The sequence below is a fragment of the Nomascus leucogenys genome, chromosome 22a (assembly GCF_006542625.1).
Source record: "Nomascus leucogenys isolate Asia chromosome 22a, Asia_NLE_v1, whole genome shotgun sequence".
Lineage (NCBI taxonomy): Eukaryota > Metazoa > Chordata > Mammalia > Primates > Hylobatidae > Nomascus > Nomascus leucogenys.
In genome coordinates this window covers 32,337,460-32,356,740 of record NC_044402.1, presented here as the reverse complement: position 1 = coordinate 32,356,740, position 19,281 = coordinate 32,337,460, and the positions used below count along the sequence as shown (strand labels likewise).

The 19,281-nt window shown below is 36.2% G+C and overlaps 1 protein-coding gene across 7 annotated transcripts in view; it reads right to left on the bottom strand.

Moving 5' to 3' along the window:
- HECTD1 (HECT domain E3 ubiquitin protein ligase 1) overlaps positions 1-19,281 on the bottom strand; it is a 106,378-nt gene that overhangs the window by 24,810 nt on the left and 62,287 nt on the right. For 5 of the 7 annotated variants that reach the window (XM_030803830.1, XM_030803833.1, XM_030803831.1 and 2 more), the window contains 9 exons: positions 18,640-18,734; positions 16,661-16,766; positions 13,391-13,525; positions 12,333-12,472; positions 11,729-12,052; positions 10,101-10,267; positions 9,830-10,006; positions 4,633-5,469; positions 3,804-4,025 (listed from right to left, as the gene is read on the bottom strand). In XM_030803830.1, the coding sequence (XP_030659690.1) occupies positions 3,804-4,025; positions 4,633-5,469; positions 9,830-10,006; positions 10,101-10,267; positions 11,729-12,052; positions 12,333-12,472; positions 13,391-13,525; positions 16,661-16,766; positions 18,640-18,734 (2,203 nt within the window). The remainder of the gene's footprint in view (positions 1-3,803; positions 4,026-4,632; positions 5,470-9,829; positions 10,007-10,100; positions 10,268-11,728; positions 12,053-12,332; positions 12,473-13,390; positions 13,526-16,660; positions 16,767-18,639; positions 18,735-19,281) is intronic. The other 2 variants (XM_030803834.1, XM_030803835.1) reach the window with 2 other exon arrangements.

Below are 19,281 nucleotides of genomic sequence, written 5' to 3'. Positions count from 1 at the left end.
AGAATTAAATTGCAACATTTTTAACTTTAGTAACAGAAAAAAAATGGTGTGTCTTAACAATCAATAGCATCTTAAATTTGATAAAATGTTACCCTTTAACACTTGTAAGAAGCCACCTGCAATTTAGGAACTGGTTGTGATTAACATGATGTGGTGGTACACAAAATAAACCAATTCCACTTTGATTTATCTTTTAAGGAACACAATATAACTTCATATATTGAAATTCTATCTCCGATATGTTACAACTGACTGATGTCCATTTTTTTTCTCATCTTCCCTTTTTTACCAGCATTAAAAAGCTCTGTATTTCACAAAATTGACCACATCATAGAATAAAATGTCTCTCAAAACACAACACAGTATAGTACTCGTGCCTGTAGTAAGAGAAAAACCACAAAACACAGTAAAAGTTTGCACGGCATACACAAGTGGTATAAACTGATGTTACTCTGATCCTTCACCCCAGCAGTCTTAAAGTGTCTACCAGCTTTAAGAATATAAAAAAGAAAATCTTCTATCATATGTTCTCACTTATAAGTAGGAGCTAAACCTTGGGTACACATGGACATCAAGATGGGAACAGTAGACACTAGCGACTCCAAAAGGAGTGCAAGAGTGGGCAAGGGCTGAAAATTCCTATTGGGTACTATGTTCACCATTTGAGTGATAAGATCAATAGAAGTCCAAACCTCAGCATCACACAATATACCCATGACAAACCTGCACATATATCCCCTGAATCTAAAATAAAAATTATATTAATTTTTTTCATCATCTAACAATAATTTTTTTTTTTTTTTTTTTGAGATGGAGTCTTGCTCTGTCACCCAGGCTGGAGTGCAATGGCACAATCTTGGCTCACTGTAACCTGCACCTCCCGGGTTAAAGAGATTCTCCTGCCTCAGCCTCCTGAGTAGCTGGGACTATAGGCGTCCGCCACCACACCTGGCTAGTTTTTGTATTTTTTAGTAGAGACGGGTTTCGCCATATTGGCCAGGCTGGTCTCGAACTCCTGACCTTGTGATCTGCCCGCCTCGGCCTCCCAACGTGCTGGGATTATAGGCGCGAGCCACCGTGCCCGGCCAACAATAAATTTTTTTAAGGCTAGTCAAACCTAACAACAAAATTTAAAAGTCAATCAGTAGTTCTAACTTTTTTTTTTTTTTTTTTTTGAGACAGAGTCTTGCTCTGTTGCCCAGGCTGGAATGCAAATGGCACAATCTTGGCTCAATGCAACCTCCGCCTCCCAGGTTCAAATGATTCTGGTGCCTTAGCCTCCTATGCAGTTAGGACTGTAGGAGTGGACCACCACACCTGGCTAATTTTTTGTACTTTAGGAAAGAGGGTTTCACCATGTTGCCCAGGCTGGTCTCACACTCCTGACCTCAGGCAATCTGCCCGCTTCAGCCTCTCAAAGAGCTAGGATTATAGGCGTGAGCCACAGCACCCGGCCAGTTTACTCTTTCCTACCCACAATCATCTTAAACTTCCCATGACCAAGAACTAATGCTTGAAGTTAACATAATAACAAATGAGTAGAAAGGGGCACAGGGCCACCACGAGAAATAATAAATCAGAAAACAGTTTATGCAATGAATTTATAACACTTTGGTGTAATCATCATTTTGCTACATACACGTTTAATAGGAAAAGCAGAAACAGAAATATAATGACTTTCTTAAAACTATGGAACATCATATCAAATTCTTGCTATGAATTAGGAGAGGCTATATTCTCACAAAAATGAAGAAAACATGAAAATGGGGTATACACAAAATAACACTTTAAAAATGTGTCTTCATATAAACTTTGTCTTTAAAATTACTCCCAATTTATTTTTAAAGAAAAACAGGCAGTATGATCAAGGATATATGGTAAAGAGTATTCCAAAACAATCAGGATGGAGTGCAATGTTTTTGGAAAGCAATTCAGTAATTATTATTTTAGGCATTTATCCTAAGGAAATATACTAAAATACAGTTCAAGAAAGCTCATTCATAATGATGTTTATGGTAATGGAAAAGTTATAACTTAAATATACAAAATTGATAATAATATTAAATGATGATCATACAGTGAAATATTTGGCAGTCATTTCAAATGTTATAGAAACCCATGCAACATATGTGAAAATATTTTCACAATGTATTGAGTGAAAACAGCTGGCTGAAAAGGATATAATCCTTTTATGTTAAAAAAACAAAAAACATACATCAAATGATGTACATCAAATGATTAACACTGGTTGTCTGTGATAGGTAGATGATTTTAATTTTCTTCTAGTTTCTATACAGAGCATTACTTTTCTAATAAGATAAAATAAGAGAAATAGAAACATCGATTCCATCTTAACTGAATCAAATACATCTCTTTGATTATAGCATGGAAACCATAAGGCTGTTACTGAACTTTCCAAATAAAATTTAATTTGCAAGAATCATGTGTTACCTAACTAAGGAATTATTTCCAAAAGACTGTGATAACAGCATACAAGGAATATCCTTTTACAAGCTTATGAATCTATCACACTTCTTCTCTTAGTCATAAGAGTGCCAAATAGCTTTATGGTTCTTCCATTAAAACTTCTTTTGTGACAAAAGACAAAAAAAAAAAAATGACACATAAAGTTCCTAGATCTACTTCGTGTATAATCAGATAATTGCAATTTTTTAAAAAATATTTTTTCAGAGATAGGGTCTAGCCCTGTCACTGAGGTTGGAGTGCAGTGGCATGATCACAGCTCACTGGGGCCTTGAACTTCAGGGCTCAAGTAATCCTCTCACCTCAGCCTTCTGAGTAGCATGACATCACACCTGGCTAATTTGGGGGATGTAGGGGTGGTAAAGATGGGGGTCTATGTTGCCCAGACTGGTCTTGAGTTCCTGAGCCTCAAGTGATCCTCCCACCTTGGCATCCCAAAGTGCTGGGATTATAGACGCAAGCCACCACTTCTGACCCAATAATTTTTTTTTTTTTTTTTTTTTTTTTTTTTTTTTTTTTTTTTTTTTTTTTGAGACGGGGTCTTGCTCTGTCGCCCAGGCTGGAGTGCAGTGGTACGATCTCGGCTCACTGCAACCCCCACCTCCCGGGTTCAGGCAATTCTCCTGCCTCAGCCTCCCCAGTAGCTGGGATTACAGGCAACCGCCACCACGCCCAGCTAATTTTTTTGTATTTTTACTAGAGACAGGGTTTCACTATGTTGGCCAGGCTGGTTTCGAACTCCTGACCTCAAGTGATCCACCCTCCTTGGCCTCCCAAAGTGCTAGGATTATAGGCGTGAACAACTGCACCCGGCCCCAGGTAATTTTTTAATAGTCTCTCGTATTACTGAGTTTTTTCATATTATATATAAAGATTCTGTATTTATTTGTTTGTTTGTTTTTTGAGAAGGAGTTTCGCTCTTGTTGCCCAGGCTGGAGTGCAATGGCACGATCTCTGCTCACTGTAACCTCCGCCTCCTGGGTTCAAGCGATTCTTCTGCCTCAGCCTCCTAAGTAGCTGGGATTACAGGCATGCACCATCACGCCTGGATAATTTTCTTTTGTATTTTTAGTAGAGATGGGGTTTTACCATGTTGGTCACGCTGGTCTTGAACTCCTGACCTCAACTGATCCACCCGCCTCGGCCTCCCAAAGTGCTGGGATTACAGGCGTGAGCTACTGTGCCTGGCCCAAAGATTTCATATTTATAAAAAGAGAGAATAATTCTCTTTAAACAAAAGTTTAAAATATCAGGAGAAAACATAATAAAAGCATCATTATGAAAGCATCTAAATACTTTCATTTTAAATTACAACTTACCATATAAGGAATATTCTGCTTCCTGACCTGTGTCACTCTCACTGGAAGTTGATGTGAGGCTGGTGGTTAAAGTATTACTTAATGATTGACCAACTGATAAAACTGTTGTTGCTGTAGCTACATTGCTGCTGCTAGTAACACTGGACGTTGACATAGTCACTGTTGATGTAGTACCAGGTGTGGTCAAATTAGGGAAACTCTGAGCACCCATAAGAGGAGAAGCTAAAGACAAAAATGAAACAAATCAGTACAAATAGGTGAGATTGTAGAAACCTCAGAAAAACCAAGTTTTTTATTTTTTAAAGAGTGAGGTCATAAAACACACTAATAATAAAATGGTTCCTGAAAAGCAACAACTTTGGGAACCCAACTGAAATCCAATTAAAAATTCTTTTTATAGCACTATTATATAATTACTTTGACCTGTTAGCAGCTTAAATTGGAATTTAACTTTCAGAAGCTAAGATCAATGTAGAGTCTAAACAAAAGCTATACTCGTATGATGTTTTGGTTTCACTGCACTATGATAATATTTAATAGTCATCTATTTCCTCATGCAACTTTGCTTAATGATGTATCATAAAGGAGTGAAAATCAGAAGTATTGTTTTATCCTTCTAGAATAAGAGGTTCTTTATCACACCTAGTCTGAATTCTGAAAATATTATTCTAGAGAACTTAACTTCATATTCCTGAAGTGCTAAATTTGATGTAGCTTTATCTAACATGGCTAATGATCTAGTTAAAAACTGCAGCCAGAACAAGAGACCCTATTTTGCATCCCTCCAAGTGGAAAAAGCATTGGGTTCCAGAAGGAAAAGCTCACTTACTTGCTGTGCTCATCACATTCCTCCCCAAAGTATTAGTGTTGTTATCACTGCTGCTTCGGCTTAGATTCATGTTGTTCGTGGCATTAGTCCGTGCTATGTTTGCCACTCTCCTTACAAAACTCTCCAAGCTAGATGTTTCTCTTGAGGACAGGTTAGGTACACTTGCACTAGAGCTCATAGGGGCCCCAGCAGCCAACAAAGAACTCACTGACAGTCTGTTACTTGCTGAAGAGCTAAGAGGTCGTTGTGAAGCTGCTTCTTTATTAGTTAATTCAGATACTGAACTAACATCAGGAGAACTAACACTGACAATTCCCATGGATATTGCACTAGACTCCCCAGGAGTACGAACAGAACTATCAGGGCCTAACTTCCTTTCAGCATTTTCACTTCCCGTTTCCGCTGTTAAGGTGCTGGTGCTTGCACTGGAAGATGACCCTACTTCTGTTTGAGGGACGTTTTCAGCAGATGAAAGAACAACAATTGGTTCATGGACATCAGCTCCTGAAACTATACTGTGTTCCATTACAATTTCTGATCTCCGTTCCGTTTTGGTCGAACCCAAGCTGATGTCGCTGCTACTGGCCACGCTACACACAGAACTGCTGCTTCCTTTTCTACTTGAGGAGCCTGCAGCAGCAGATGTCTTGTCTGGACAGTTGTTTTTCACCAAGCTGCTCCATGATTGCGTTGTGCCTGAAACAGTGGATGAAACAGGTTTGGGTGATGCCACTGTATCAGGGTCGTACCCTGGTGCAAGCTTGAGGTCAAATTTTCCTTCTGCGCCCATACGGTAAGAGTTTGAGCCACCAGCATCCCAGGTGACATCAATCCAGCCTGGAAAGGGACAGGAGTTTGTGAGACCCAGCAGAAAGCAGATAGGAGCGTGTCAGACAGTAGCTCCACAATACGGGATCAGCTTTTCATCAGTGCTGTCCTTTTCTGAATTTCTATAGTCAATCAAGGTCTGCCAACTAAAATATATGTAAATTTTTGGACTCAATTATTTGACTATATGACTAGCTAACTGAAAGTCTATATTATTTAACTCTCAAGATAACAATATTTTTAAGGACAAGAAATATGTACTGTATACAAGGTTTCTAGGAAATATTTAAAATTCTTCCTTTTATTTCCCTTATTTCTGAACTATTCAGTCTATGACATTTAAAAGCAATGTAAGGGTCATGTTTAAATCTTACTGGGTTATATTTCATTTTTAAAATTATTTGATTTTTAGAGATGAGGTCTTGCGTTGCCCATGCTAATCTTGAACTCCTGGGCTTAAACGATCCTCCCACCTCAGCCTCTGGAGTAGCTGGGATTACAGATGTGAGCCACTGCACCTGGCTTGGTTACTTCTTAAATGGAAGAACTGTTTAAAAAATTTTTAAAGATTGATATACATGGTAAAATACTGCCACTTCAGCAAGTAAACAGAATCTAGGTAAAAGTTTTGAAATTGCTAAATATAATTATGTGTGGTCAAATTTTTTTTCTAGAAAAACATGCCAGCTTACCATTAATTTCTTACCATTAATTTGGGCTAACCTCTCAAAATATTCATATATTACCATAGAAATTTTAGGTCACTGGCTCAAATAAAACACTAAAGTTAGCATTTCGGTTGTGTTCTCAAAGTTAAGTGGTTCCTTGGTTCTCTTATATTAAATAATTAAGTTCAATAAATTTGAATAAACAGAAAATTCTAAAAAAAATTTAAAGAGCATACTGAGCTCTTTTATTAGAAACTATCTGCTAAAGCTAACAACATGTACAGAAACTAACGAGCACAACGATATTCAATCTATATATTTACTTGTAGTAGAAAAATGACATTCTTTTTTTAAAAAGGTAATTAACTTCCAAAAGCAAAAAAAAAAAAAAAAATTGTCTATTAAAAGCAAATTAATAGAAATTTTACAATCTTATTTTAGTGTAATAAGCTAACTATTTCAGGGAAAAACATAAGACATAAAAAACATTTTTTTAAAAGTATAACAAGCCTTTATAAAGTTCTTACCCATACATAAAAGGGACCCAAGCTCACATACACACCCATCCACACACCCAGATGCCCACCCACACATACACCAAGTTCATATGTTTATGATGGCACTCAAAGGGAAATAATATTGAATTACCTGTGGGGATTATCTGCATATGTGTTCTTTGAAAGGAAAAGTGACTGCCCCAAATCTATGTAAGTAGCTTAGATGAGATTTTTCAATTGCCTCTATTTTTTTCTGTATGCTGAAATAATCTCTGAAGAACCAACATTTAACTATCTCTTCTGCTACACAGAAATGTGTGAGAAAAGGAAAAGGTTCAAAAACAGCCCAATCTCAAATAAAAGTAACTTTTGTATTGTATTAATTGGCCCAAAAAACATACTCTCTCAACTCCTTTTACACCCAAAAGATAGACCAAAAAAAAAAAAAGAGTCAGTAATGACTATCCATCATTAGAAATGGTTGGCTTAAGTATTTGAAAGCTAAGAACCCTCTCTGACATACAGAATCAAAGGCATTAACTTGATGGGAATGGCCATGTTGATTAGGCAAAACTAAATTTCTACATTTGTCAGATTAGCAAAAATAGGCCTTTCTTGAAAGCTAAACTCTGAAATTTTTAGGCTAGGTGATTTTGTTTTTCCCATCTGTGGCAGCTAAAACAAACAAACATAAAACACACTCAAAATATTCAGATGTACCTGTTAGCACTCTCTCATAGGGAGGTGCCATACCTCACAGTTCAAATATATTTTATAGATCAGTAACATTATACTGACATGTAATTGCAACTTACTATGCAGCAAAAATGAATCAAGAAGAAAAATAACCTACGGTGTCTATTTACCTTTGTATAGGTAATTGCTTAAGTTACTCTGCTTTTAACATTTGTACTTCAATAAAATGCTTATGTATGTATAGGAATGTCACAGTGCAAGATGCTGCTAGTCCAGGCACAAAGTATTAAAATTATTTTGTGAAGATTGGTGGTTGTATTAAAACTGTTGTGCCATTGTATCTCGGGGAAAAAAAAAGATTCTAATTTCCCTATGCAATTGCTTCAGTTGACTCCATCCTGAGAAAAAAGAACTGCATTCACACATCTCTAACTAGCCCCTTCTTATCAAGCCACATACATCAAGGCCAAAACAATTACAGGAAATAGAATAACAACTTTTTAATAAGTTATCATCAAGATGCCTAAAAAGAAAATTTGAAATTTTCTGAGTTGAATGGCACTACTGATGTCTCAACTATTACTGGTATTTATGAATTTTAGGTTGCTGTAAACCTGTTTTGATTACAATGATTTGCAATTAGGGCACGATACTACATAAATACATTTGGCAGTAAAATAATTCAAGGAATAGAATCTTAAAAGCAATATAGTCAAAGGGTTTATTTGAATAAATAAATGTCTTTACCACATAAAACATGAAATTAAATGTCAGTCATTCTCGTAAGTACTGTCACATTTATTCTAGCTCTTTAAATATGTGGTGTAAGTTGCCGGGTGCGGTGGCTCACGCCTGTAATCCCAGCTCTTCGGGAGGCCGAGGCGGGTGGATCACCTGAGGTCAGGAGTTTGAGACCAGCCTGACCAACATGGAGAAACCCTGTCTCTACCAAAAATACAAAATTAGCCAGGCATGGGTGGCCCCCATGCCTGTAATCCTAGCTAGTCGGGAGGCTGAGATAGTAGAATCGCTTGAACCTGGGAGGCAGAGGTTGCAGTGAGCTGATATCGCGCCATTGCACTCCAGCCTGGGAAACAAGAGCGAGACTCTCACTCAAAAAAAATAAAAAATAAAAATAAAAATACATATATATGTGGTATAAGCTGAGAATATAAACATTTTACTTTTTTTTAATGCTAAAAACTGATACAAAATTGACGAAAACAAACCCACTGCTGTTTAGGCAAATTATCTGCTAATAAATCAGTCTTATAGTTTGAAGAAAACAATTAGCCACTATAATTGCTTTAAAGTTAATAGCAATTTATTAAGTGGATGACTTTGCTAAACTGTGCAGCATCAAAGAAACTTGATTCACCGGCACTATTCACAATAGCAAAGAGTTGGAACCAACCCAAATGTCCAACAACGATAGACTGGATTATGAAAATGTGGCACATATACACCATGGAATACTATGCAGCCATAAAAAATGATGAGTTCGTGTCCTTTGTAGGGACATGGATGAAACTGGAAAACATCATTCTCAGTAAACTATCGCAAGGACAAAAAACCAAACACCGCATGTTCTCACTCATAGGTGGGAATTGAACAATGAGAACTCATGGACACAGGAAGGGGAACATCACACTCCGGGGACTGTTGTGGGGTAGGGGGAGGGGGGAGGGACAGCATTAGGAGATACACCTAATGCTAAATGATGAGTTAATGGGTGCAGGAAATCAACATGGCACATGGATACATATGTAACAAACCTGCACATTGTGCACATGTACCCTAAAACCCTAAAGTATAAAAAAAAAAAAAAAAAAAAAAGAAACTTGATTCACATAGCAATATTTAGAAAACATGATAAACTCCTCCCCAAAAAGCAGGTAGGCTGAGAAACATTTTGAAATAATAATAATTGACTAACAGATTATTATGTTATTATATTATATAATAACATATATATTATATTACATAACATTATATTAATGTTATAATATTAATAATATTATAATATAATATATATTATATAACATATATATTATAATATATTAGGTTATTATAATGTTTCTTGTTCCATGCGTTATTAAAAAATAGTAAAAATGTTCATCCTTTTTCTTCTACATGATTTATGATACCGTAAAAATTACGGTGTGATTCCTGTGAGACTAAAAAGATAAATAAAAACATAAGAAATTAAAATAAAACTCACAGTAAGTGAGTTTTGAAAATAAAACTAGGGGAAAAAACCAGAAGTGTGTCTTGAAGATACTCAACTTACACTAGGCTTGATCACTTCCAAAATATTACCAGTAAGTTTCTAGTCAAAACCCAAGAACTTAAAATTTTCCCTTATTTTCTTTACATTTTTTCCATTTGTAATGTGATATCAACAGTTCTTCTAAACAGTGCTCATACATTTATGCAATTTATAAATTATCTTAAAAGAAAAAATTTAACTACCCATTTTCTACACAAAAGTGCTGAGCACCTACTCACCATTGTGTAGTTCTCCTGTGACAGTGCCTTCTCCCTGTGGGCTGCCATCTTGATCTCGCCATTTCCAATCCAGGCCTCTGATAACACGAGCTCCTGGAACCATGTATTTCAGAACCTGGGAGCGTACTAGACGTCGCTGCCGTCTAAGATTAGCTTCTGCTTCTTTAGCTGCTTTCCCTGTCAGGTAGAAATTGGGGAAATAAAAACCAAATCAGTTTTTACAAACGTAATTGTTTTAGTAAGTTAGAAAAGCCTCGTATCATCTCTTTACCTAGCTGATCTTCACATACTCCATTTACAGTGCCATAAAGTTCGAATCCAGATAATGAGAGGTAGTGTGTTTGTCCACTGGCATTTTTCCCCATCTGTTTAATTCTCACATGTCTCCACCCTTGTTTCTCATCCTTTGGTGGATCAAGAGGCCAAGTTGCAGTTGACCTGTTAATATGTTAGAGAAAAAATTATGTAATATTTTAAAACAGATGAAAAGGAAATTCAAGATGGGGAAGATTTTTTATATAACAGAGACCTGTAGAAAAAAATAAACTAACTTTCATATTAACTCAACAGTTCATTACAAGAATCAAGAAATCAAAGGAAAAAAAGTAGTCAAGAAAACAAGTTAAAAATGAAATGTTTAAATGCACGCTATTGATTTGACTCATAACATTAATGATTTATGATTAATATAATTCAAAGATAAAAGACAAAACGCTGGGTGCAGTGGTGTGCTCCTGTTGTCTCAGCTACTTGGGTGGCTGAGGTGAGGGGAATCACTTGAGCCCAGAAGTTAGAAAGCAGCCAACATAAATAAGACCCCATTCTCCTTTAAAAAAAAAAAAAAAAAAAAAAAAGAATGGTTTACAAAGAGTAGGAGAAATTCTCTTATGATGGAAAAACGGACTTAAAAACATTTTTTGCAAAGTTTTAAATAACGTATTAATATTTTGTCTTTAAAGCATGAAAGGGGTGAAAATATCACCTATTAATCCTAATGTTAAGAAGCTCCTCTCATACCATATCAAATGCCAAATGCAATTTAGGTACATAATCTACCCCCTGATATGTGCCAAAATGTATGAATAAAATTTAGTAGAACCAATTTTTTAGAAGTTACTGACTTGTCTTTTAAAAACTAATTCAATACATAAAATTTAAGGATAAAAATAAAAACATTTTAAGTCAGTCTTAATTCTATAACCAGCAATAGCCACTGCTAATATGCTGAACATTCCTAAGTATTATGTGATTATATGGAGAGTTTATGGAAAGCTTATTTCACTTGTTTCCATCAGTGTGCTGTGTGTGTATGCATATATGTGTGTGTATGTGTGTGTGTGTATATGTATATACAGCTATATACCAATTTTTTTTTTTTTTTGAGACGGAGTCTTGCTGTGTCACCTAGGCTGGAGTGCAGTGGCACAATCTCGGCTCACTGCAAGCTCCGCCTCCCGGGTTGATGCCATTCTCCTGCCTCAGCCTCCCAAGTAGCTGGGACTACAGGCGCCCGCCACCACGCCCGGCTAATTTTTTGTATTTTTAGTAGAGACGGGGTTTCACCGTGTTAGCCAGGATGATCTCGATCTCCTGACCTCATGATCCACCCGCCTATACCAATTTTTAAAATAAATATTCACAGCATCTCAGCCTTTTGGCTAAGATAGAGTGTAAAATACTCAGCTCGGCTTTCTATTATTTAAACTAAACCTTTTGACAAAGTTTTAGTAAAGTCAGTGTTTCAAACTTTTAATGCCTAAAGTATCAAGTGATTTTTTTTTTAGAAAGAAAATTTTGCTTCAGTATTTCACAAAGAAGAGAGCTCTAGAGTATAAAATTATAAAAATAAACAAAGCTCTTTAAGTGAGTTTTCCAATTTGCAAAGATTCCTCAACTAACCCTGGTTCATTGAGACTGCAGTCATCAACATGGGTATACAAAGAAGTCCAGTTCTGTCCATCTTTGGATACCTGGAAAACCCAATTTCTCAGTGCAGACCTTCCATAACCACGAGCATGACGAAGTGTATATGCTGATGGTATCACCCAGAGACCCAGATCTATGGCAAACCAGGCATTCTTATCATCATTGCTATGACAATTTAAAGCTGAATTATCACGACTTAGTATGTCTTCTAAGCGACCATAAGGTAGATTTCTTCCTTCTGATGACGTTACTACTACAAGTCCATAGGCAGCCGGATTTACCCATTCATAAGCAGTTCTATACAAAAATAAAGAAAAATTAGCAAAGAACAATGTTAAGATAATTCCATTTGCACAAGGTTTTAAATATAAAATTATATTAAGTACAATTCTAGAATTAGCAATTTAGACATTTTTTCCTCATAAAAAGTAATTTGGATAATCTTAACTTCTACCTACAAGTCAAAATTCCTTAAACCACAGAATATTCAGAGTGCTAGCAATTTTATTCTACTTCCTAGAATTCTTTTACCAAGTGAATATGGTCACTCCAGCTTAAAGTAAAATGACTGACTTACTTTGCATTTGTTCCAATCCAGTAAATGATTCCATTTTCGTCAAAATCATGCTGGTGCCGAAATATAAAATTTTGTCCTTCTCTTAATTTTCGAACAAAAACAAATGAAGATCGGTCAAAATCATACCACTGTTTTGCTACCTAAACCACAGAAAATATGAAAGACAGTCACCTTAAAAATGCTATTTTCAAGCATGTTACCTACTTTTTTCCTATCTCTTTAATGTGAATTTTCTTTTATTATAACAAATGCTCATTTAGGCCGGGTGCGGTGGCTCATGCCTGTAATCCCAGCGCTTTGGGAGGCCGAGGTGGGTAGATCATGAGGTCAAGAGATGGAGACCATCCTGGCCAACATGGTGAAACCCCGTTTCTACTAAAAATACAAAAATTAGCCAGGCATGGTGGCAGGCGCCTGTAGTCTCAGCTACTCGGGAGGCTGAGGCAGGAGAATCACTTGAACCTGGGAGGCGGAGGTTGCAGTGAGCCGAGATGGCGCCACTGCACTCCAGCCTGGCAACAGAGCGAGACTCTGTCTCAAAACAAAACAACAACAAAAACAAAAACAAAAAACAAATGCTCATTTAAAAATATAAAGAAAAATAAAAAGTCCCACAATCAAAGCACCTCACTATTAACAATCACAGAGTATTTCTTTAGTTTATTATTTCCATGGATAGGATAAAACAAATTCTTGATCATGCTGTACAAAAACATTTTTCTGTTATCATTAGTTTTTATACATTTTTATGGCTATATGATATTCAAATTAATAGAAATAATTATCATACACATTTGTCAATTAAATTTAAATTTAAATTTTTAATATGAATAATCTATTTAACATTAATTTATTGATTGGAATTAAGGTTTTTGTTTACTATTTCAATATTACAAAATTATAATAAACATCTTCATGTAGAAATCAGTTCTAAAATGGAATTACTGGGCCAAACTGTATTACCATAACTCTGGATATATACTTCCCAAATTATTGTTCTAAAAGGCTAAACCACAGTTCAGAATGCTTATTTCACCGTGCCCTTGCCAGAAGCTCACCATTTTCAAAAGGTACTGTTCCAGAGATTCAACTGTAGCCAAAGGTTCCATCTTCAACATTCTGCCAGTCCTGTCAATCAATGCAGTTTCACCAGGTGCACGTTCCAACCGAAACCGTAATCTCCTTGTAAGTATCTACACAAAAACGATCAAAATACTTTGGAAAACGTCTTGGTTTCTGTCTCAGAATTGTACAAAAAGATATACCCTAAAACAACTGAGATTTGGATTTATTAACTATAAACATAATGGAACTATGAACAAATGTCTGTTTTCTATTAAAGATTCCTTTTTTTTTTTTTTGAGACAGAGTCTCACTTTGTTGCCCAGGCTGGAGTGCAGTGGCGCGATCTGGGTTCACTGCAAGCTCCGCCTCCCTGGTTCACGCCATTCTCCTGCCTCAGCCTCCTGAGTAGCTGGGACTACAGGTGCCTGCCACCACACCTGGCTAATTTTTTGTATTTTTTGGTAAAGACAAGGTTTCACCTTGTTAGCCAGGATGGTCTTGATCTCCTGACCTCGTGATCCACCCTTGGCCTCTCAATGTGCTGGGATTACAGGCGTGAGCCACCACATCTGGCCTTTTTTTTTTTTTTGAGATGGGAGTCTTGCTCCTGTTGTCCAGGCTGGAGTGCAGTGGAGTGATCTCAGCTTACTGGAACCTCTGCCTCCCGGCTTCATGCGATTCTCCTACCTCAGCCTCCTGAGTAGCTGGGATAACAGGTGCATGCCACCATGCCCGACTAATTTTTTTATTTTTAGTAGAGACGGGTTTCACTATGTTGTCCAGGCTGGTCTCAAACTCCTCACCTCAGGTGATCCGCCCACCTCGGCCTCCCAAACTGCTAGGATTACAGGCGTGAGACACCACACCCAGCCTATTAAACATTCTTTAGGCCAGGCACAGTGGCTCAGACCTGTAATCCTAGCACTTTGGGAGTCTGAGGCAAGAGGATCAATTGCTTGTGCTAGGAGTTCAAGACCGGCCTGGGCAACACAGTGAGACCTCATCTCTACATATTAAAACAAACAAAAAATTAGCCAGGCATGCATGCCTGTAGTCCCAGGTACTGGGGAGGCTAAGGTGGGAGGGTCAGCTGAGCCTGGGACACGGAGGGTGCAGTGAGCCGAGATCACAACACTGCACTCCAGCCTGGGCAACAGAGCTAGACACAGTCTCGAAAAGAAAAAAAGAAAAAAAATAAAACAATCCAACAGGAAAGATTCTTTTATAAAAGGGCCACTGAGTAAGTTACAGTGGCTATCAAGTAAAAGACAAAAGTTAACTTCCTAGAACTTCTAAACAACTTCAAATATACACAGTTTAAACTTATAAAACTTCTTAATCAAAGTGACTTATAACTCACAATTTTCCAGGTAAGTTTTTGAAAGGTAGCTAATTAGCTTACTCTGCTAGAATATATTCTACAGGATAAGTATCCCTAATCTACAAATCTGGAATCTTGAAATGCTCCAAAATCTGAAACTTTCTGAGCACTGACATGATGCTCAAATGCTCACTGGAGCATTTCAGATTTTGGACTAGGAATGCTGAATCGGTAACAAATATTATAAAATCCAAAACACTTCTGGTTCCAAGCATTTTGGATAAGGAATACTCAACCTGTATTATCAAAGGCTAATAAACTTTAAAAGATGCAAAATAGTTTTTAATCCAATACATTTTAGTAAGCAACAAGCACAGGACTAGCAATTTTAGGTAGATTCATTTCTGTATAAATCTTAACTAATTCCTATAAAAACAATTAAAGATTTATATATGCATTTCGGTAGTTTTAGACAGCAAAATTACCAGAGAGCACATTCCTGGCCTTCCTCTCACAATCTCCTGAAGTGAAAAATGCATAATAAAAGGCATCGGTGCACTGTCTTTGAGACTTATCTCCAACTCATCCACTTACCAGGAATAAAGCTTAAAAACGATGGAACCAACAGTCCCCCTTACTCCTGTTATTCTGTCTGAAACAAAGCACAAAGTAGCCCTCCACATCTTTTACATATAGAGTATCAGGTGCAACTACTGCACTGTAAAACTCCCTAGATAAGTACTCTAGTTTGGGAGTCTAGTGGCACTGATAACAGTATTGGGTTCTCAGAGGTATGGCAAGTTTTTTTAGCTTTGCATTGCTTTGGCATATGTAGATCCTCAGTCACTCATTAAAGGCTATTATTCAAAAGAAACTATTCCATGCAGTAGAATGCAGAACAGTTTAGATAAAGGCAAAATTCAAAGCAGAAGGCCTTGCTAGGAAACACTAAAAAACCCACAAAAAAAGTGATAAAGTTCTGGGCTAGGATATTAGTAAAATGTATTGTTTGTTTGCATCTAGATCCCAGCTACTAAAGAAAATAATAATTGAATGAATGAGAATGTAAACAGGAAGTTACATATTATATACAGATATATATATATATCTGTATAGGGAGGAGGAGGGAAGGAAAAGAAACAGGCTATGAAACCATGTGATTGATAGGAATAGTGAAGACTTGGGCAATCTGACTCTAACCACTGACATAAAGACCTGAAAAAAATTGTGCCTAAAATATCTTGACTTTTTTTCTTATGTTTACAATATAGTGATAAGGAAGGGACTTGCCGCCATGGTCTGAATGTTTGTGTCCCCACAAAATTCATTTGTTAAAACTTAATCCCCAGTGCAGTGGTGTTGGACGGTGGAACTTTTGGGAGGGTTCTGCCCTCATGAATGGGATTAGTGTCCTTATAAAAGAGGCCTGAGAGATCTTGTTCATCCCTTCTACAATGTGAGGACACAGCTAGAAGGTTCCATCTAAGAGGAATAGGCCCTCATGAGACACCAAATCTGCTGGCACCTTGATCTTGGACTTCCCAGACGCCAGTATTGTGAGCAATGAATTTCTGTTTATTAAGTTCACAGGAATTCTGTTACAGCAGCCCAAATGGACTAAGACAGAACTGACTCATAATCATAGAATAAGAGGAACCCTTTTCTCAGCTTTTTCCACTCATACCTTTTGCCACTTATGATCTACGAAATATAATTCTTTTAACAAATATTAAATGAGTGCATCATTTTCCAGTGATTTGATGAAACAAAACAGACTTCAAGTCATTAAGATCAAATGGCATATAAACTAAAATCTTTAAAGATTAAGTAGAATCATTTTTATTTTAATCCGATGTGAAAGAAAATAATTTTTTTAAAGAAAAGTGTCACACTGTTCCTAGATGCATTCAGCAATACTAGCTACTCGATTTTTTATGGTTACCTGGAGGTTATATGTGGATCCTGGTGTATCGTACAAATGGAGAGGTAGACGTTCAATAGATTCTAGTACAGCTATTAACTTTCGAATTAATGCAACTGCTGGTCGACTGTGAAGAAATAATTATTATTAAGAGCTTTTGTATAACTACATGTAAATGTTCATGCAGAAAATATGGTAATCAACTTCAATATATACCCCTACTTTTTCATGATTACAAAGTTTAATTTTTGTATTAGATTATGTCTGAGTAGAAATACTCTCACAACTCAATTTCCTTCACTTAAGAATAAAACATTTCATTTTTCTAATAAAAACTTAATTATATTTAAAGTAGATGTATGATTTATTTTTAAAGTTTAAATAATTTTATTGGATAATATTTGATAAAAAAGAATATAAAGCAACAAAGTTTTGAAAAAATATTTGATGGCTAGGGTATCACAACATATACTTTCTCATTATTAGAGTGAAACTGCGATGACACTTCCGGAAAACAATGTGTAAATTCGAATCAAGAACTTTAAAAAATCGTCTTCCAGGCTGGGCAAGGTGGTATATGCTGGAGTCCCAGCTATAAGGGAAGCTGAGAAAAGAGAATTGCTTGAGCCCAGGAGTTTGAGGCTGTAGTGCAAAATTATGGCACCTGTAAATAGCCACTGGACTCCAGCCTCAGCAACACAGCAAGACTCCATCTCTTAAAAAAAAAAAAAAACACATCTATAACCTGTAACACAGTATTACCACTTACGGAATTTACACAAAAAGATGTTTCCATTGAGACTAGTATATTTGAGTATTAGTAATAGTTTGCAAAGAGCTAAAACACAGTAATACTTCAATACATTATTATAAATCCATAAAGATATAATATGCACTCATTAAAAATGAAATTTGAAATTAACACAATTATCTGAATAAATTGTATAGCTTGTTATTTTACAAGTACAATCCTATTCAAATGTACACAGAATAATATAATGAACCTTCATCAACCTAGCTTTAGCAATTAGCTACTAATGGCCAATCTCCATCCAGTTCTCTCCTTTTTTTTTTTTTTTTTTTTTTGAGATAGAGTCTCACTCTGTCACCTAGGCTGGAGTACAGTGGCGCAATCTCAGCTCACTGCAACCTATGCCTCCAGGGTTCAAGGGATTCTCCTGCCTCAGCCTCCCGAGTAGCTGAGATTAAAGACGCCCACCACCAGGCCCAACTAACTTTTGTATTTTTAGTAGAAATGGGTTTTTGCCATGTTGGCCAGGCTGGTCTCGAACTCCTGACCTCAAGTGATCCACCCACCTCAGCCTCCCAAAGTCCTGAGATTACCAGCATGAGCCACCATGTCTGGCCTACTCCTTCTTATATATTTTGAAAAAATACTAAAGAGCTTATCATTTCATCCAGAGATAGTCTTTGTATATAAATCTAACAAAAGAATTATTTTTTTAAAAAAACAGTATTCCACTTTTAAAAAGAACAATTATTACTTAATATTATCAAACATTTCATCAGTGTTCAAATTTTCAACTATCTTAAACAGACATGTAATTTAAACTAAGTGATCAGGCCAGGAACGGTGGTTCATGCCTGTAATCCCAACACATTGGGCAGCCAAGACAGGAGAAATGCTTGAGCCCAGGAGGTTGAGGCTGCAGTGAGCCAAGATGACATCACTGTACTCCAGCCTGGGCAACAGAGCAAAACCTTGACTGAATTTACAAAATAATAATTATCATGAATAAGTAAACTAAGTGATCAGCTGGATTCATACCAGACATGTAATTTCAGTGTTTCTTTTTATTCCATTAGATTAAAAAAACTTGAAAAATCTTCCTCTTATTATACATGTATAATATGTTACTTTCTTATTAAATAAGAGTTTCTTTTGTGGGCATAAATGTTATACTAGACTTATTTTAGAGGAAGTACACCAACTGTGTAAACATTACAAACATCAAATTCAAAGAAATTTGAGATTTTACCTTTCATCATCTTCATTTTCACTAAAGGCAGTTTTAAAAACATTTATTCTTTCTACCAGTTGACTACAATCTTGTTTCATATCCAAATCCATGCTCTAAAGAAAACAAAAAGTATAAAGTCCAAAAAAAAATAATTTAAGGATCTTACTGAAATGTATCAAAAACTAAGAGACAAATGTTAACATATTGTTATACAATGATCACTACAATGTGAATAAAATCATTCATCATTTCATCTTTCAATTAAAATTATTTTTAGTATGTGACTAGTAGGCCATGGCTAACATATAAAATTTTTTTCTTCTTCAATGTTATAATGTACTCACCAATTATGTTGCAAAATCAGTGTTTCCCCAAGTATGCCAGATGGTTTCAGATTGTATTAATATAGGAATGAACATTTTCCATTTTAACAGTACTATTTACTTTAATAAGTATTGGAAAAAACTGGTACATCAAAACTATTTCATAGATTACTAAGTGATATAATGTGATATATCACTATAATAAATGGGAATAAATGCAAATAGTAAAGTTTATGAAGGGACTCAGGGACTCATTGAAGTTCCAGTGAAAAATTTTTTTTTTTTTTTTTGAGACAGAGTCTCACTCTGTCACCCAGGCTGGAGTACAGTGGTGCTA